General features: G+C 42.9%; 1 protein-coding gene across 1 annotated transcript in view; it reads right to left on the bottom strand.

Moving 5' to 3' along the window:
- The window catches only part of ARHGAP22 (Rho GTPase activating protein 22), a 38,391-nt gene extending 17,841 nt beyond the window's left edge, over nucleotides 1-20,550 (bottom strand). The window contains exons 1-2 of the mRNA XM_008939496.1: nucleotides 20,412-20,550; nucleotides 248-455 (exon numbers count right to left, since the gene is read on the bottom strand). Coding sequence (XP_008937744.1) covers nucleotides 248-455; nucleotides 20,412-20,487 — 284 coding nt within the window. The 5' untranslated portion in view covers nucleotides 20,488-20,550. The remainder of the gene's footprint in view (nucleotides 1-247; nucleotides 456-20,411) is intronic.
- Nucleotides 20,551-21,322: the final 772 nt, after the last annotated feature.

Raw genomic sequence — 21,322 nt, 5'->3', positions numbered from 1 at the left:
GAGTAACCTCATCTAAATCAACGGGCTCAGTTTCTCCCTCTGCTCAAGCATTTAGTTGCATGAAGGCCTCTGCACCCAATACCACGCAGGAGAAAGCACCAGTGACACTCTAAATGAAGAGAATGATCATGTGGAAAGAACTTGTGGACTAGGAGAGCCACTGCAAGGCTGTTCCTTGCAGATTTTACATGCATCAGATTCTACATCCCACAGATAAACTGGCCAGAATTGGATGATGTCAACTCACCTGTCAAAAAGGGGCTTCTCTCCACAGTCAAAAGAATCCTGCAGATCTTTGACAAGGTTGGCTTGGCCAGGCATCCGAAAGAGCCCCTCTTCTGTAAGACCTCTCTCCCGAATAAAATCCACACACTGCTCCACCAGCAGTGGGGCCAAGCGCTGCCCATACTTCCTCTCATACTGTACAGTGTCCTCCAAGCGCTGTCCAAAGATCCCTGCCAACAGAGAGTGAGAGAGGCATCTGGGTGTCAGCTTAAAATCATCTTGGGCTAGCACTCGGGGCATACAATGAGGGAAACTTTCTCATGGGGAAGGTGAACCTCTATAAAGGTCTAGTTTTTAGCAGAGCCAGAAGAACAAAAATTATTGTTAAAAGCAAGAATTATAAGATGAGTGATTTTTTTTCCTGCTTCAAACAGTCCTCAAACCTAAGCCAGATTATATCTCATTATACACAAGGAAGGTGGGGTTCCGATTATATTTATGGTTATCCACAACACTGCTTAATCTGGATTAAGTAACTATACTTCCATTTCATCTTCTGTCCCAAAAATGCCAAAACAAGGGCTACAATGACTCTATGGGACACAATTTCTTTCTGCATGCACGCACCTCTTAGCTGTCATACAGTTGCCCTTCAACAGTTTGCAGCTGCCCAGCCCAACAGGTAGCAATCCTGCTAGCAGGGTCTGCTAACATGACAGAATACAGTTGTCAATGTTAGGACTAGCTCTTGTGAAAATCCCCCACCATCCTGCAAGCTTTGCATTTCTATTTCATTTTCCTTAATTAAAATTGCAGAATGGAAACTAAAATACAGAGTAAAATGCATGCAAAATACATTTTCCATCCTACTAAAACATGCACAATGTACCTCTTGCACCTTGAAAATATTGGAAGCACCAGGTACTTTAAAGCCAAACTGTCCTAGTTAGTTCTTAAGTCAAGTCTACTGTAGACATATATCATTAAGTATGAACCACTGTCTTTCACCCTTGGAAGACTGGAGGTCCTGGTCAGTACCAGCTACTGAATGCCACTATTAGGACCAGATCTTTTTGACAACATAGAAGGGGCTCAGGCCATAAGACCCAGAGTTCTTAGTTCAATCCTAGCCTCTAGGAGACTGCTCCATCTAAAAAGGAGAGCTGCTGAGCTGTGTTCTGAAACCCTAATTCTAGCACCCTACAAGGTTTGGTGAAGTCAAGGCAGACAGCATCCAAGTTGACCATACTTTAGTGGTAAGAATGCAGTAAGTGAGAGAATTCCAGAATCTACTCAATTTCAGATGAGACCAGACTACATCAGATAGGAAATTTTATTCAAAAATTTATCAAAGCAGAAAGAAGCTTTCCACTGATATCAAGGAACTTTAGATCATGCATTCAGCACTCAGTTGAACCTGCAGGTCTGGGAAAAAAAGAAAAAAAAAAAAAAAAAAGGCATGCAATACTGGAGTTATTCTGTGTTTGCATCCAAAGCCAGAAGCACTGTTTAATGGATGCATGCACGTGCTTATACCAGGCTTTGGGATTTGGTCATTTCTTAAGGCTCTCCTTACCTTCCTGACAGTGACCACATTTTCCATTTTTATTTTAATGCTATAGTCATGGGACGATGATAAACCCTGCCAGGAAGTTTCCTAACCATCATTCACTGTCCTTCATGGGAGATGTCATGTCAAACCATGCCTGCTTTTTACATTCAGTCCAAGCCTTCTGAATCCTCAGTGAAACAAACCTTTCATTATCAATTTCAGCTCCCTGAATAAAACACACAGGAAGAATCCTAAAGGCCAGTTTCTTTTCTCTGCCAGTTTGTTACACATCAGAAAACAGAAACCATCCTTGTGCCCCAGCCTACACAACTGCATTACAGTATCAGAGTGGGAGGGCCATGAAGAGTCTTGAAGAAAATCCCCTCCTTACCCTGGCATGCCCTGAAGTACCTGCCCTGGAGCATGGGAGTGACTTATCTTTATCACTGTAAATATTTGTTTTCTTGCACAGTAAAGGCTTTACTAGTTTACTACTCATTTCTAATAAGCTTGAATTATCACTAAGATGGGTGTCTCTGAAGTGACATTCTAGAACACAGAATATCTTCCTATTTTTGCACAGGTTGGTTTGTAATCTCATTGTGTAGTCCCTGCTGTCATGATGGGGCACAGCAGAACTGCTTGTGGGACTCAGCATTGTCCAAAGTTTTCCAGGGCACTTACAGAGGCTCAGCAGCCATGAAAGAACAAGCTTTTCAGCCATTTCTCAGATAACTTCCAAATCCAGATCAGAGGAAAAGTGAAGTCTCCGTCATCTGTTCATCTCTCAGTATCTCTGCTGATCCTGCTTGTGGGGGAGTAACTCTCAACATTGAGTATCCTAGTAAATATGATCATTATCCAGGTATTAAGACTTGCAAGCTACAGTGCAGGCTGCTCAGCTCCCTTATGCTATTCTGTTAGGGACCATTTCTCCCTCTTCCTCTGACCTGAATGTTTGATCCTGGGCCATGGGCCGATGTAAAGCAAGGTCCTTGAGCATCAGTTACACCAAGCCTGGGTCAGACCCCAAGCTGTGAGCCTTAGGAACAAAAAACTCCATATCCTGTCATCAGTTTCTGAGCCAGACTTCCTCTCACAAAACCCATCTATTTCCTTAAAATGAGACATGGTATTAATTGTTGTGGATGCAAGACATGGAGGTTTCGGGAGGTCAGGCTGTTGTAGAAATCAGGGCAATTACAGGATAGCAGCCTTTTTTCTCCAGTCTTTGCTTGTTGAATCACAGCCCTGTCTCCTAAAGGGCCTGTCTGGAGAAGGCTCTGGGAAAGAGGTAAATGCTCTGCATTCCCCAGGCATAAAACACAGAGATCATGTTTTTCTAGAAGGTTATGTTCTGGTGTTCTAAACTTGACTCGCAGCAAGGACAAAGGCAGTGTCAGACAGGCACGTATGCAAGCACACACATAACTTCATGTGTAATCTCCACTTGCAGTGTGAAGCTTTGTCTACATTTTCCTGGCCTTGGTTTGTGGTCAGTGATGTGCTCTAATAAATTTCAGGAAATATCAGGCCTTGCCTTCCCTGTCAGCTTGGATCACAACAGCAGCAGCTTTCTGTGGGGCCAATCAACCTGTCAGTGACTCCTGGCTGAGAAGCTGACTGCAGGCAGAGATCACTGACATTGAAGGTTAAGGAATTTGATGCTAAGACAACAGAGGGGTGACCTGCTTTGAGATTCAGAAGGAGCAGCAAATGGACCCTTCACAAACACAATATTATTACTGTGGGTGTCTGCTGCAGAAATAGATTTACTGGGAATCCTGTCTTCTCCCCTTCTCAGGCATGAAGGTTGGCAACTCCTTTTTCTCCTGGCTGAAAGCAGTGGCTTTTGGAGGAAACAAAGGTAATGTAATGTTATTCTACTGCAATACTGCTGACCTCCCTTCAAATGATTTCAACTAGGCAACAAGAAAAACCAACCATGAAACCAAGACTGACATAACTGATCATGAAGTTGATCTGCCTATCACATGATGAGTGAAAGGAGCTGGCACAAGCATGGGTTTCTTCTGCTGTGCAGGTGAGATCACACAGCCCTCACAGGTCATCATTTTGCCAAGGGGAAGAAATTATCCTGAAGCCATTGCCAGGGTGAAAGCCTTCTCTCAGCCCATCTCTTTTGGCTGCCTCTCACCTTGGTTTGGCAGCCCCACTCCAGTCCAATTCCAACTACATATCTGTGTTTTCTCTTTCCAGGGAAATGCTAGAAAAGGTAACCAAGCATTGCACAGACAAAAAATTTTGTGCAAACCAACTCTGTTGGTAACTTCAACTTTCCCTCAGCAGCCCAAATTACACTGCTGCTCTGTTTTTTATTTCTCTCTGTCCTAGCCCCCCCCTTTTTTTTTCTGCCACATAGAAAAGGACCCCCTCTCAGCAACTGCTTGCAAGAAAGACTGCTCCCAGGCCAAGTCTTTTGGAGGTAAGAGCATTAAGGTTGGGGTTTAGACAGAGAAGGCACTGAGCTGCAGTTAGAGTGGGGCTGAGAAGTTTGCCTTAGAGAAATCATTCACCTGTGCAGTGGCTGCAGAGCTTGGCCGTGGCTTAGAAAAGGAAGTTGGTGTTAGGGTTCACACAAGGGGCAAGGTAAGAGCTACCTTCAGACTGAGGCTGGAAAGGGACTGTCAAAGGCAAGCTGGAGCTGCTGACAGTTCTGGGCTTGTGGAAATCTTTCATCTGGGCACCTGCTGGGGGGCCTTGGTAGAGTCTGCTCTCAAGAAAATTACTGCTAGGGCTCTCACAGCTACACTGGCAAGAGACATAGCAGATCCACCTACTTCAGTCTCCCAGGGCTAAACAGGGCAGACTAAGGAGGTGGTGTGCTGCTAGCTCTGTAAAGCTCAACTCACTTCACCTGTGTCTCAAAAGGGCTTGTAGAACTGATGTAATGAAACGTTCCTGAAACTACCAGATTATGACAGCATCACCAGGACGGACAGGGACTGCCCTGCCTTGCAAGGAAAAGCTAACATGGAACCAGTCACACACAGGCTCATCCACCGGCTCCTCAAGCCACAGGCCTGTTTTTAATCACTGGTGCCTGCAGCTTCAGACTGAACTTGGCAATGCTTCACTCCATTTGATGATCCTGCTGGAAGACATTAAAGTCTTTCTCTTCATTCAGAGAAGAGAAGGGGAGCCAGTGCTATCCAGTCACACTCCCAGAGAGAATTAGGCTGTAAATAAAGCCAAAAGCTACTAGCAACACAAGGGTTAAATTTTCTTGTCATACCCTTATCTACAGTTGGGCCCTTTTGTTTGGTTTCAAGGCAGAAAAACCCCAGCATGCCTGAGACCACATCCTTAATCTCAGAAAGATTCAAGAGATACTAAAAATAGGGCTAAAAGAGCTACAGGATTTCTTTCCTCTACTCCAACAAGCTGCCTCTGTTCTTTAACGATTTAGGTGGCTCTTTGTGGAAAAAGCAAGCCAGGAATTATGTACTGACTAAGACACAGACAGACTCTCTGTCCTGGCCTGAATAGCTCACCCACCAGCTTCAGGCAAAGCCTATACATTCAGCTATGCTGTCCAGACATGTAGTGGGCAGGAAAATATATACTCCCTGCTTCACTTTTCCTCATCAGAGCTCTGGTTCCAACCTAAATAAACTAAATATGGAGACAATACAGTCAGTTCTTGAGTAGATTTTCTTTACAGGGAGAACTGAGGACTCCGTATGGGTTTGAAATGGGAAAAGTCCAGACACACCTACATCAGCTGTATGTACAGCTTAGCACACACCCGTTAAAAGATGTGCGGGAAGATAAAGGGGCAGACACCTGGATGCTGCTGCACAGCAGAACATACACCCGCGCATGCAAGCGTGCCTCACAGACAGGCAGCTTATGGATGCAAAGACTGTGTACGTGCTCATCTGCACAGGTAAGCATCTGCTTTTACCTTCCCACATTCATGCTTAGACTCCCATTTATCTGTCCCTCTCACACATGAAAGCACTGAAAAAAAATCACAGGCAGACATTCAGAAATGCATATGCTTCCACAGCACAAAACACACACAAACCTATACCTCGTGCTTCCCCTCCCCTGGCCCACCCAAGCACACACTATGTGAATTACTGCAGCAGCAGCTGAAGAAGGAGTTCCACCTTAGGAGCAGCACATGCCTAAGAAAAGGTAGTTTCTAACAACTAAACAATCGAGCCACACCAAGCATGCGGGAATGGGGGAAAGGAATCAACAGATAATTAGGAAACAAGAGAAATTGGTGAAGTAACTTGCCAAAGGTCACACAAAGGAGTCTTCGGTAGAAACCGGTGCCTTCTGACCTCATTCCCCACAAAGAGCAGTCTCCATATACCAGGAGCTGGTTGCTCTTATCCACATGCATCCACCTAAATATTCTACGTAAAAGCAAAGAGAAGCACACCTCCCCAGAACTATCTTCAAAAGCCAGCTTGGCATCCAGTAGAGTTTTTGGTGATAGGTTGGGTCCTTCCCACTCTTTTCCCCTCTGTAAAGCCAGCTCCTTTTCTAGATTCTTAGCTTCTGTCTGAGGCTAAGTTCAAATATCTGCTTTTCCTCTAGGAAAAGAAAGCCGTAACAAACCCAAACTCTGGAAAGTCACCTCGTACCTCTCGTTCTTGTGCAGCACTCAGCTACATGACAGGCGCTGAGCTTCAAGCAGAAACCAGGCAGTGTCAGACAGCAGGAGCGGCAGAGAAAGAAAGTCCTGACTTCAGGCATCAGACACATTCTGAGTCCCAGCACTGGCAGCTTTCCATTCACTCAGCGCTCCAGAGCGGAGAGCAGCCGATCTGCCCTGGGAGATAATCTCGGCAGCACATCTGGTCGTAGCTCCGCAGCTCGGCATTAATTATGACTTGTGCAGAAAGCATTTGAAATATCCAATGAGAGGCCGCGCTCCCCAGCTCCCGCCGCACGGGGAAGGAGAGAGGAGAAAGACAGGCAGGTAGGGTCTTGCCCACCCTCGAAGCTGCCGCCAATGTAAACAGCAGCTAAGTATGGGTCACAAGTTTTAACAAAGGCATCCCCCATCGGCTCTGTAATATATTCATGCTCTAATTGCTTGTCAGATCTATTCTAGATAGCTGGAAAAGCTGAGCAACTGTTGCTGTCTACACGCCACGCTCTGGACCCCTTCCTGATCCAGACAATGTTAGTTGTGCTGCAGGCAACCTGGTGCCTGTGTCTGGCCTCTGATCTGCTTGCGAAGCACCAGAAGCAGAAACCTCGTTTTGGAGGGGAACATCCCGCTACCTTAGCCTCAGCATGCTCTGAGACTATCCCCACAGCTCTGGGACGTGTCGGAAAGTTTTACACAGCTTAGGAAAAGCTACAGTCTTTGACTCATGCAGCTTTTTTGTGCTTTCAGCCTCTGCTTTAGTCCTTGACAGAGAAGTTACCTGATGATGAATAGCTCAGCTGAATAACTGGTGGGGGAGGAGCTACAAGCTCCTTACCTGTGAACCAGTCCCCAAGACTTTCAGGAAAACATTCACCCTCTTGGCTCCTGCTCTAAGGGCAAGAGGCCTGTAGTTAAGAAAAATGCTTATCTTGCAATGCCCCATGCAGTTTTACAGAGGTCAGTCTTCCATCCCATTTACAAAATGCACTCATGTGACTGCAAATCTGCGGCAGCCACCACCCAAAACCCTTCCACCAAGCTCCTGGGGAATTTTATCAAGTTTGGTCAACTTCACCTCCCTCTGCAGAAAGGAAAAAAAAAAAAAAAACAAAAACACACTTAAACCAATTATCCCTGTCCGCAGCTGCTCATCTGTTTATGTTACTAAAATATAAGAGAAGGCTCCAGGGAGACCTTATTGTGGCCTTTCAGTATTTAAATGTGGACTATAAAAAATACAGGTACGGTATTCTTAGCAACGCCTGTTGCAACAGGACAACGGGTGATGGTTTTAAACTAAAAGAAGGGAGATTTAGACTAGGTATAAGGAAGAATTTATTTTTTTTTTTACAATAAGAGTGGTGAAACACTGGAACAGGTTGCCCAGAAAGGTGGTGGATGCCCCATCCCTGGAAACATTCAAGGTCAAGTTGGAAGGGACTCTGAGCAACCTGATCTAGTTAAAGATGTCCCTGCTTGCTTCATGGGGGTTGGACTAGCTGACCTTTAGAGGTCCCTTCCAACCCAAACCATTCTATGATTCTGTGATACCGTGTCTGCCATCACTGTATAGATCATGCTCATCTGAACTTGGTGGCCCACCACCTTCTTAGCTACATTGTGGCTCAGTTTGAACACATACTGAAGAAGATACTGACCCAGTAGTCAAGCTCTAAACTTCCAGCCACAGACAGTGTTGTCCCACAACTCAGGAAATTTGAGATCAAACTGTCTCCACTTTCTCTGTTTTGATCAAAAGCTCCTGAAGAAATTACTATTTCTTACTATAGGTGAAGAAGATACCAGGACCAAAAGCACCAGTTCTTGAATGGCAAAGTAGTCAGGTGTCCCTTAGCTATTCAAAGTACACCTTGAGTAGCTAGGTACTGCACAACTAGACACCAGAAGCCAAATGTACCAAACTGCATTTAAAGCCCACTAAAGAATATTTGGAAAGTGATGGAGATCCTTAAAGAAAAGGTAGAAATGAGGTCCTTGCTATTCTTCACCCTTTTATTATCCTTTTCCCTTGTGGTGAACACAGCAGGCTGTAGGTTAGGGAGCACCTGCCCACAGTGCTAACTGGTGAACAGGACCAATCCTCTTCAGAAAGGCTGATACACCATCAGGATCTTTGGCACTATTACTTGGAACAGTGCCTCAAAATGTGTCATGTCTGCTAATAACATTACGGAGCCTGGGACTCAGTGTTTGGGATGCGAGCCCATGAGACAGCAAACAGACTTTTATTCTTCCACTCGCTTCTCCAACTCTGGTTTCCATTTCTCAAAACACAAGAACAAAGCGGTATCCAACAAAATAGAAAGTCATGCTGTTTAACATGGATGTTATTATAATATCCAAAGTATAATTAACCTGTGAAATCCACAGTCTCTCTGTGGCCAATGACATAGTATGGTTAGGCTTCAGCATAGCTTATAATACCGTGAGTAGTACAAGAGATGACAAAGACAATGTAAACTCTTCTCCAAAGAAACAGCAAACACAGCTCTCTGATGAGGGAAAAAAGCAGGAGCACATGCTTGTTCACCTAAGCATTACAACTAAAACCTAAAATAGCAGATGCTTCAGTGTCATTCCCAGCACACGGTAACTCTGCAACTACAGGTGTCCTGTGAGAAGAGTGCAACATTCTGCTTCATATCTGTGCACTCCACAGCTATCACTTATCTCTTTATATGAAACAATTCTCAACCCCTTTAAAAGCATTATGTTAAAAGTAATGACTTAGACCACAGAATATGATGAGACTAGAATAAAAATTATATCTATATATAGATAGATATATAGTTTGTCTTCTGTGTTTCAGATTTCCAGGTCACACTTGTATCCTGCTTTCTCTGTTAATCACATTTCTCAAAAATGAAATCCAAGAGTCACACATAATTACTGGATTGCGGGGGCTGCAGACTCCAGAAGTATACTTGATACTGCAGGAAGAGCAATAAAATCCAGGGAACTGGCCACATTGCATATAAACTAACATCAAAATTTTCACCTGGAGATCTCCCCATACACCTGTGCCAAAAAGAGAAGGGGTAATGGAGACTGAACTCCCTCCTTCCTCATTGGTATAAATCTGTTTAGCTGTTGAAAAGTTTACCACAGGGGAGCTCTTATTTTCCTGAAGAAGAACTTAGGTTTCTAAAACCGTTTAGCACATAAATCTCACATGAACTTGCTGCTGAAAGGCTGAAGGCATTTTCTTTTCTGGTGTCATTGTATGGAGAGAGTCTTAGTAATGTTCTCATGAGCTAGCACCACCACAGTTATCCTGCTGCATGGGAGAAAGCATCCTGCCTGTACATGTCACTACAAGCCTTGAAACTGGCTGGGAAGTTCACTACAGCTCAGACAACCTCTGAAAACCCAGGCATGTCTCAGTCTTGGCATCTAACTCAGGTCAAATTCAGTCTTGAATCTGGTTGCAACAGACGGGAATGGTGAACCCGCATGAACTCGGAAAATATTCCTTCTCATCTCTGATAGTGAGCAAGCTTGTTGGCTTGCACAGCTCTAGCAAGTGCCCATAGGGTGTGGGTATTTTTAGACATTGGCTTAGACAGAGTATTAGCTAATGCACAGGTATACTCAAGCAGACCTGTCTGAGAGAGCTCAGATCTAGGAAATTGCTTCATCTATTTGTACAGAAAGGGCCTAGTATCAAAGTTAGAATCAGAGCTGAAGTTCCCTGATTTTCAACTAAGTTGAGCCTTGTACAGACTGATTTTCTAAACCCAGGCAAACACAGGCACTTGAACATCTCCTTGCATCCATTGAAAGCTGTCAGTGAAATGGCTACAGGTGATCAGTCACAGGGCTGAAACCAGCAGGGAAGGATTCAATAGTGCAGAAAATTTCCCTTCCATTTTACTCCCTCTCCAAATGCCTTGGATGGATCCTTCTCTGAACAAAATGATGTCTCCACCTCCCTCCCCCCTGCTCTGGGCTGGGGTCTTAAACTTTACAGGTAAAATTAAATCTTCTGAGAATAAACAGGCTTCTGATTACTGACTGATAAACTAGGTCACCCTGGGTTAAAAGGTTAGCAAATAGCTATGTTCATCCTCCTATCACAGTAGATTCTGTCTAACCTGTGTGAGGTGTCTTCCTATCTCTCTAAAACATGTCAGGAAAGGAACTGACTGAGCAGCACTGTAAATTACCCTGCTGTGGACTCTGACCAGTTTATGCTCTAAACTGAGATTGTAACTGTTTGCTCAGGGAGAAAAGATGATAAACAGACCTAAAATGTTACTTAACCACAGCCTTCTGAATCGAGAGCCAAACCCCTATGTTTATTGGTCTATTTCTCTCTAAACAAAGGCAAAAAGCATTGAGAGAACCAAACATCAAAAGCAACAAAAAATGCATTTTAGGAAGCAGTGATCTGGACAAATGTGCCTTAGAAACCTTTTTTCTCCCCACAACATATGAACACCTTTTACAGAACTTTCCATTTACTGATTCTTGCACACGCCTGCCTACATTTAATAGAGAGCTTACACAGACTTGACTGAAACGATGTCTACAGAAAGCATTTGAGCAGCAGACCTTCTCTTGCAAGCGTGCTGCATGTTGATGCCCACTGCACAGAAAAGTTTTAAAAAAATTCTGGGTGTTAGCAAGTAAAAACTAGTTATGACATAGCATAATTGTTGTCACCAGTGGCTCATCATTTGAGAAGGTTGAGAATTTTGGCTGTGGGTTCAAAAGCAAGGATCACAAATTCTGAAACATTGCCTTTAGTACAGAATTACATGAACCACCTGGCTTTATGGCCATCTGGGCACCTGGCAGTGCCTATCATCTAGATTCACAACCAAAATGTAGAAGCCCAGCCCCTTTCATCCATTCAGAAAACTGAACAAGCTTATGTCCTCAAGCCTTCCCATACCCCAAGCCTGAGAGGCTGATAACCTAAGAACAAGTCACTGAGAAGCAAACATGATCAACACTGAACACAGGGGAGCTTATCCAAATTAAACTTCATCATAAATAACTCTACCAATCTGTAACTTGCAATTGTAAGACTCACTGCCAAGTAAATTGTACGTGGTTTCATTTTTTTGCTTCCTCAAACTCAATGCTTGATAAAAATATGTTACTAATTAGCACACACTTACTTTTATCCTCCACTATCCAACTAAAATCCTCAGTCAAAATAAAGCATATCTTACACCTTCACCACCCAAGCACAAGGTCATAGTCCAAGTTCTAGCAACAGCTGCTCCTGACTGGCTGTGCCTGGGGTGGGGGTAGTATTCAGCTTCAATTTGTAAAATGGATAAAACATTTCAGTAAAACTGCTAGCCTTTCAGGACCACTTCTAAAAGAGGTCAAGGGCTGAATATTCCCTTCCCTGACCTGAAACTCAGAAGGCAGAGAGGGGAAATTGCAGGACTGATTATGTGATGATAGAGGAGGAGAAAAACTGGAGCAACTGTAGGGGGTAGAAAGGTAACCTTTAGAAAGGAAAAAGGAAAACAGAGACAGGGTGATTTCTTTGTTCTCAGCTCCTAAATGGTTAAAATTTTCACTTACAAGGAGCAGGCTACCATTCCCCTTTGGTAAGCACATTGTAATATTCATCAAAGGTCTAATACAGAGAAATTAAAATGCTTGCAAGTTGAGAAACACCACAGGGGCATGTTTTATCCCATTGATCATACACTGCCAAGACGTACAGTGAGAACTATCAGTGTTTTAAAGACTGTCAGCTTTCAAATGTCTAGCACGACTGTAGCGATTACACGAATGGTCTCCTGGAGAAGCCACCAGTGTAGGTGGTGCTGGTCAGACTGTGTACTACAGGCACTAGCCACCAACAGTGTAGCAAATGTACAGCCACTGTTACCGCTCCATGGCATTTACTAGCTGAAGAGGAAACCAATCTGTTACTGAAGCAAGCACAAATCCCACCATACTGTACACAAAGCTGGATTGCTCTTAGCAATACAAGGTATATGAAGCTAATAACTCCCTCCAGAACTTAGTCCAGGTGGACTTACCGCCTATGAGCCTGTCCAATTCCATTTTGGATCCATTTATTATCTTTGTTTCCACACCATGTGACAACGAATTTTGTAATTTAATTGTGCACTACATCGAACACTTTTTTTTTCTTGATTCAAACCTCATGACTGTTCACTGTTCAAATCCTCCTGACATTTGTAATTTTATCCATCAGACCTTCCTACAATCTTCTCTTTTCCAAGACACTTTTCAAAGTAATTTTTTTTAGGAAAGGACCTAAGTTGGATAACTTTTACATCTTAATTGCATACACAACTTCTGGAGTACAAGACCAATTCAGGGCAGAGCTTGCATTAAAAAATCTACCCTGAGCTTGAAAAACCTTTCCTAGCACAAGTTTCATCCAAATGGAAATAGTCCCATTTTATTTTATTTTTAACAAGCATTTTATTTTATCAAATCAGCTTGTTAGTGGCAGCTCGATACATGGCATTGCAGTGCAGAGCCCATGCTGCTGACTGTTTGTTTTTTTTTTAAAAAAACCAAAACAGTAGCAGGGTACTTGAGCCTCTGACAAACCCTGACACAGTACTCTGAGAATATTAATTTCTGCTCTTTGATGACCAATGTACTGTATGGTGTCCACTCAGAGCCCAGATAAGCTCGGGCACAGGTACCTAAAGCCACTTAAAGCCTTTAGCCAGCAGCTTTAAAGGTGAAATATATGCAAGGAGTGAACTAAAGAGCCATGACAGTTATTAATTTAATATGGAAGTGGGGCAGTCATCTGACTTGTAAAGCTAAGGTCTTCAAGGAACATCTTTTGCCCTTGCCATGCTTTAGTTTTGCTTTTAGTTTTACACCCTTCCATCAAGTATTTATACACAATTATAAGATCCACTCTGAACCCTCTCTTCTCTAAGCTAAACAATTCCATGCTTCTGAGCATCTCTTAGTGTTTTACTTGCCACAATCTTTTAATCATCTTGGTGCTCTTTCACTGGACTCACTCCAGTAAAACCACATCTTTTTTTGTCCTAGGGAACTTCAGAACTGGACAAAGTACTCCAGATATGGTCTTACTCGTTCTGAGGAAGGTTCAGCTCTCTTCATCTGTTGCCAGTGCTCTTCCTAATGCAGCCCAAGAATCTGTTGGCATTATTTGCCAGAAGTGTGCAGTGATGGCTTATATTCAACTTGTTGTCCAACAGCTTCCCAGGTGCTTCTCTGGAAAGCTTCTTTTCCAGATGGCCAGATCCCAGCATGTACTGTTGCCTAGCTTTGTTCATTCCTGGGTGCAGGACTTTGTGTTACTTTCTGCTGGTCTTCACAGGATTCCTGTCCACCCATTTCTCCAGCCTGCTGAGGTCCCTCTGAATGTTGGTACAACCATCTGAAGCACCAAACATTCCTCTCAATATTACCCACAAGCTTGCTGAGGGTATTCTCTGTCCCCATTATCCAAGTCATTAATGAAACTGTTAAACAGTACTAGCCCCAGTATCAGCCCCTGGGGTATACTACTAATGACTGGTCTTCAGATGGACTTTGAGCTACTGATTGCAATCAATGTTGGAGCACAGCAGTTCAGCCAGATTTCAATACACCTCACTATTTATCTAGTGTGTACTTTATGTTTGTAAATGAAGATATTGCAGGAGGCAGTGGTGAAAGCCTTGCTACAGTGAAGACAAAAATAATCTGCTGTTCCCTCATCTACCGTTTCATTATAGAAGGCTATCAGGTTGATCAAGCATGATATCCCCTTCATAAGACCATGCTGATTACTCCCAGTCACCTTTTTGATCTTTATACCTTTGGAAATTATTTTGGGGTTTGTTTGCTCCATCACCTTCCCAGCAACAGAGGTGAGACTGACCAGCCTGTAGTTCCCTAGGGCCTACTTGCCCTTTGAAGACAAGAGTCTTCAGGGACCTCCCTCAACCACCATGTCTTTTCAAAGATCATCGAGTGGCCCCACACACTGGCCAGCTCCCTCAGCACTTGTGGAGGTACCCCATCAGGTCCCACGGACTTAGATATATCCATCTTCTTTAAATGTTCCCTAACCAGATCACTCTCTATTGAGGAGAAGTACTTTGTCCCAGGCTTTTGCACTGGCTTCCAGAGGCTAGGGAATGACAAAGACAAATCTTACCAGTAAAATCTGGGGTGAAGAACGCATTGACTACCTTAGCCTTTTTTATGCCCTTTGCTGTCAGGTCTCCTGCTTCTTTCAGTATTGTGCTTACATTTCCCCTGGTCTTCATGTTGTTGTTGGTATGTCTGAAGAAGCCTTTCTTGTTGCCCTTCACAGCCCCTACCAGATTCAACTCCAGCTGGGCTTTAGCTTTTCTAAATCCACTCCTGCACGTTCAGACAGTTTCTCTCTATTTCTCTTAGTTCACCTGTCCCTGCTTCCATTTCTCCTGTGCTTCCCTTTTAGAGAAGAACTTTGCCAGCTTTTGTTCATCCATGCTGACTCCTGGCACCTTTGCTTGGTTTTATGCACATGAGAGAGGATTGTTCTTGAGCTTGGAGAAAGTAATCCTTGAAAATCAAAAAGATTTCCTGGACCCTTCATAGAATCATCATGGTTAGAAAGGACCTCAGGGATCATCAAAGGACGTCCAGAATCATCCTTTTTCTCTTCAGGACCATAACCCATGGGATTCTTCCAAGTGTAACCCTGAGAAAGTCAAAGTCATCTCTCCTGATGTCCAGGATTGTGATTCCTCTACTTGCCTTGCTGAATAATGCCTTCAGAGTGGATCTTTTATAGATTAGTTATTGTGACCTCAGGCAAGTTACCTGATTACTCAATAGCTCAGATTCCTCCTTTACAAAAAAATGAGGACAATAGCCTTTCCCAACCTCAAGACTGCATTGTTATGTTAAAATATGTTGGTCATAAAGCAGTAACAGATGGCCCCAATACATCTGACAGAGATAAGTTAGAAAAAAACTCACTTAATCAGCTCAGAAACAGATCTTAAAACTTTCTCTGTTGTAAGCAGTTTTGGCAGCAAGATCTGCTCCAAACTTAACTTTAGTTCTACTCTGTGTCTCAGTTTCTGTATCCGCAAGCGTAACCCCTGCTTGTGATACCTTTGCCTGGGGTAAGGCTAATCAGCACCTCCTTGCAGATGATTCATGCATCCCCAGGTCCTAGCCAGGTATCTGAACTCATAACCCCCACCATCTTTCGCTTCCTCTTCCCTTGGTTAGGCCCATCTCCCAGCATGAGACGAGACTGAAGAGCAAACACTGATAAGCTGCATCAGGCGCCAGCTGTCTCTGCAGAGATAATGGCACCCACCAGGCACAGCAAACATCCAGCATGACTCCTCACCCCTGTGGGAGCCTGCCCAAGGGAAGCCCACCCCACCACCTACTGAAGGGGCAGCTCTCGACCCAGCCAGGAACCATACTTGAGAGTGTTATTCTGGAGAAGCCCTCTAAGCAAGACAGGGAGCAGAAACCTCCTCTCTGACTTCACAGTGGGCAGATAACAGAAGCCACGTCCCTCTTCTTCATTACTGTGGTATCTGAGTATCTCAAATTCATTGATATATGACGATTCTATGTTCACAATGCTCTTACTGGAAAATCCTCATCTTTCAGGTGGAGAAATAAAACCTTAAACTTCCAGGACTTAATATGATATCCCAGTTCCTAAACAGTGTGGTATCCTGGTGGATATGCATCTACTACCAGCATGTGACCCTTCAAAACAGTCTAGTTTTGCCCTCATATGTATGTTATCTGAAAGACATTTACTCATTTAAAACTGTATCCCTAATTAAGCCTGTGTAGGGCTATTCTTCCATTACTCATAATGACATTGAGCCAGGTATTAGATTACACCTCAGTCTTGGCCCCTATTTTGCAGCTCTCCTCTAATACAAGACATGGTCTGCACAGGGACCCGGTTGCCAACAAAAACACTCTCTGCACTGTTTTGCTGGCAAAAGAAGAAAGAATCCACACATTACGGTATATCTATATGGAGAAGGGGACTAGAATTAATGATAGCAGAGTGGCTTCCTCAGTGGACACTTCTTCAGAGCCCACCAGTTAAAAAGTGACTATTTCCCTTGAATGAAGAAACTACTTGTGAGGCACTTGTAGAACAATTACTTTGTCACAGGGTGAACCTCTCTATGTTTGCCTAAGGGAAGCACCTCCCTTCCAACTGCTTCACTTCCCCTCTATCACAAAAAAATTATAGAAGCTTGGGATGATAATGATGGTAAATTAGAATAACATAATGGAGATAGAAAGGGGCTGCGACGTGTGTTTCTGGCAGAAGAGCAAGGAACTGCTCACGGCAAAAGGAATATGTAAACAGAAGAACACAAACATAACACAGGATTAACACAGAACGATTCTGTCCTCATGCAGTGTTGGGTGTGTGCTGAGCTGTGAGAGAGAGTTATGCCACATGCCTTTCAACTCAGGCACCAAATAACTCAGCTTTAACACCTTGTGGCCCAAAATTCAGTCCTAGACACGTTACGTTTTACATCTGACACAAGACAAAGATGAGGAAGGCATGCCACCTGAGAGGTGGGCACTTCAGAGGACACTGGCAGGCCCACTCTAACCCGAGCCTATGGCCACAAACTCTTTTTGCATTTAGCACTATGGCACTGCTACAAGCATTCCATATTAAAGAACAGTGGTGTAAACTCAGAGCAAAATTTGTTCATCATGGAGGTGCGAAAGATGATAGGGAAGAGTTTTAGTTACTCTCTGTTGTCATGTGCTCCAAAACTTGCTTTTATCAAGCCACTGTCACAAACTCTATTCTTAAAGGCATAATCAAAACGTACAGAGTAGTCTCAAATCTCAGTTTACAAAATCTTCTGCTCTGAGCAAGATAGACTAGACTCAAGAATTCAGGAGTCTGAAACTCAGGGAAACTTGTTAGAAATTATTTTCCCTATAAACAAGACAGCTCTTCTTCAAAAGACTTAGGAACTCAAGGATTTTATTTTAAGGCCACATTTGAAGTGTATTTCAAAGCACACATTCCATATGGCTTTTAAGCCTCAGTGTGTCTCCTATTAATAATTTGGGATCCTCAGCAGCTTTGGGGAGTTTTTTATTTTAAGCAGCCTTTGCTCTTCACCTTTAAACACACTTCATGCGCCCACATCAACAAGTAAGAAGATACTCTCAACCTTTTTGATTTATATTTCCTTCAATACATCAGCAAAGATTAAAGTGTGGCTAAGCCTCCCCTTTAATCTTGGCATAATTCATTTTTACACCATATCAACCTTTTCCAGGGCTAGATATTTACATATTAATAATGAAGCCTGTTTCTTAATTCCTCCCCCCCCATCCCTTTAGCTTCATATATTAAAAAGTGTCAATAGAGAAGACTTAGCTCTCAAATTAGTGGTGGTAGCAAAGCAGAGTTCAAACTGTTCAATTAAAACACAGAGACAGCTATGGTTACTGCCCTCCCACATTTGAGCTAAGCTGGGATTTCACTCAGAGAAATTGTCCTGCTCCGCTTCTGATGGAGGAGGAGTGGGTTGGATCATTTCCCCAAACTGGCTAAAACCATTTGGAAATAATGTTTTGAACATCTTAACTATTTTCTGATTATTGAAATTCATATAAATATTTTTTGAAGTGCAAAGAGACTGAGAAGGCAGATCCATGTTTTCTTTAAGCCTTTTTATACGTGGGTGGCAGTCAGAATGAACAAGCATGCTCTCTTCCACCTCATCATCTCTCCTTCACCCCATTATCTCTCCCCACTGTCCTCATTGTGTTGGAACCACTAGTCCTGCACTGCATGGTTAGCAGGACCAGAGAAGCAATCCACCTAAAAAAAACTTATCCTCCACCCTTTTTTTTTTTCCCTGCCAGGTCATTTCCTACTGCACAGCTGCAGTAGTATTAGCTGAACATCAATACACAATTGCAACTCTTTCCAGCTCTGCAAATGACAGTGCTTCTCTTCCACAGGGCTTAAGCCAGCTCTCGCCAAGAGCCGACCCAGCCTTTACCCTGGCATTGATGGAACCAGATCCTATCTGCAGTACATGAAAATCGCAACAAATAGCAGCTGCTGCATTCCCCCCTGCCGCTGTCCTGCTCCCACATCCTCAATATTTCAATCCATGGGTTTTGATATCTCACAAAGCCTCAGTTTCTGGGATCAAATGTAAGAGTATCTGCTTCATTTTAAAGGAAGAATAAAATATTATCTGATAGAGGTTCAGAAAAAGAGCACATTAATTACGACAATACTTCCTCATAAAGAAACAAACAAAGAAAAAGGAATCTGTCCCTTCCTTTATGCTCTCTTCATGGTTTTGTTTTTAAAATCTTAGTATTTGTAATGATTTATTATTTTAATACTTAAAAAAAGATGCTTGCTCAGGAACTATTCCAAGAGACTGACAAGACACAAACACTAACAAAAAAAGAAGCCAAATATGCTCTGATACCAGCAGTGCTGACAACATCATGCCCTAAAGAAGGAGGTTGTTGCCCAAACATGTACCATTTGTCATGGCTGAATGTCTCCTGTCTCCTCACAGTATTTATTTGTTGCACATAGCAAAGCTGTAAAATACACACTAAAAGGTCCACTACAAATGGCCACAAAAATACCATCTCTGAGATTCTGAGACTTCTGATGGAGAAACTGCAGAGACCTGCACTGAGCTCAGAGTCTAAAAGACCCTTCATTGTAGACTGGACTTCAGAAGGAAAGCAAAATAAACACATACTCATGTTTGAGGAGAAATCATTGTAGATCAGTTTGTACCAGAGAAAAAGGCTTGTTCTGCCCACAGCACAGCAGCATCTCATGCAGCCTCTCAGAATCGGGTACAAGCTGCCTTTTGTACATATACCCTTTCTGCTAAGTGAAAAAAGGACCTAGAGAAAAATTACATCATCAGTAGAGATTGTAACTCCTCCAGATATTGCACAGAGACTATGCTACACAGAGACTCAAAATTGTGAGTTACCTAGAAGGAAAAAACAAAACCCACGATACAAGTTACTAACATAGGGTCTTCTTAGTGACCTTGTGGTGTTTAAGCCACCCTCAACTGCATCAAGCTCACTTTCTTTTTCCTTCAGATTTAGACAACCAGTAATTTCAGCAAATGAAGTTCTATTCCCTAATCCTTATCTGGCACTTTTTTATCTGTACCTCTCAAAAGAGGTCAATATCACTATCTACATACGATAACCATTATTTGCGTGAGCTCCATCAGTAGCACACAAGTCACTTCAAAGTGTAGTGTCCAGTACCAAGCCAGGAGCTGCTGTCACACTGAACACAGAAAAAAACATCCGTGAACCTTTGTTTTATGCTAAACCCCACAAATACTTCCTGTATAACCTACTGACTTGGGAATTTGACAATTGTGGTATAACATCAACACTAAGAGTCTGGATTTTTTGTTCATTTTAGCTACAGGAAATGTCAACAGCTGTATTATATTACAGGTGTTTACTCAGCCTGACCCTGTTGCTCTTCCTCAGGCTACGCTTCCATTGAAGCCAGTAGGAAATTTGTCTTCTCAGCTGGGCCCTACAGTAGCTAGATTAAGTTTTGCTGCCTGTGTGTATGGAGGTCAAAGATGGGCATCTGCATTTGTGGTGTAGAACAGAGATAACTGGACACACTCCTTTATGTCCATAAGGGTAAGAAGGGTCCACAGAATAATTTGTAATTAGCTGTAAAAAACTGAGTCCTGACAGTACCGATATATTTATTATCGCTACCCATTTCTGACTGAGAGTCAGTTGTACAGTCTGGCTAGGCCCTACCCTTCCATTCCCTCCCATCTCCTGGCAAAACAATCAACCCCATCTCCTCGCTGCAAAACACTTCAGACAATCAAGAGCTTATCTAGACATCTCAGTGATTTTACTCTGTTACACATATCCTAGTATCACAAGAATATGTTTTACCTTGAGGCAAATGTTTTAATTTATGTGCATGTGAGCTATTTGCAATACCTCCACCAAATGGAGCCCATATAACCCGTCGGATGGCTTTCACCCAGTCTTCCATTTCATTCTGAGAATTAGCCATGAGCAGGAAAGCCTCATGATTGACAGCTGTTTTTTCCCAGTCCCCTGCACCACCTGGAAGACAGAACACAGATCTCTTATACCATCTAGTTCAGAAGACAACAACCAATGTTTTAAACCATGAAAAATCTGGGTCAAAAAAAAAATCATTTTAATAGAGCAGTTTTACACACAATTTCTAGTCATGTGCTGCAGCACCCACAAAGCACAGGTTAGTAGAAAATGAAATTAGAAGTGTCAGTCCCATGCAGGAACCTGTAGATGCTGTACCTGCCATCACAGCAATAAGCAGAATGAAAGCACAGGCTGTAAGACCCTATAGGAAGAGTAAGAAATTAATCCCACATACCTGGGCCAAGGTGTTGAGAGTTAATTGCCCAAAAGGGGGACTAAGTGAATTTTAAGACATTTTAGTGCTTGAGATGCAGAAGTCAAAAGGTCATCCACTTTCCTCAAGGCTCTGGGCTTTTCTAGTCTCAGTGTATGAAAAGAGATCCTCTCTGATTTTGGATCCAATTCAGAAGGAATGTTCTGAAGAGGAGTTAAGACTTGGGTATATGAATCTGACTCTCCTACTTCAAATAAGAACTTTAGGAGCTATTGATGTTGGTACACAATATCTCAATGAGAATATCAAATCCACAGAATATCAAATGAACTTAAGCTGTCATATACATCTGTCACTTGTGGATACTTCAAGACTTAGAACATTTTTAACCTTCTTTTCACGTTTTCTTTTTTGGTCAACACCCACTTCAATCAATTTAAACCTTCCCCTCACCCCTCATTTTATTGTTCCAGAGCTGGATGAAACCTAATGAAGGACACATAAACAC

The sequence above is a fragment of the Merops nubicus genome, unplaced genomic scaffold (assembly GCF_000691845.1).
Source record: "Merops nubicus isolate BGI_N331 unplaced genomic scaffold, ASM69184v1 scaffold3564, whole genome shotgun sequence".
Lineage (NCBI taxonomy): Eukaryota > Metazoa > Chordata > Aves > Coraciiformes > Meropidae > Merops > Merops nubicus.
Note: the sequence above shows the minus strand (reverse complement) of the source record. Positions and strands in the feature narration are given on the sequence as shown.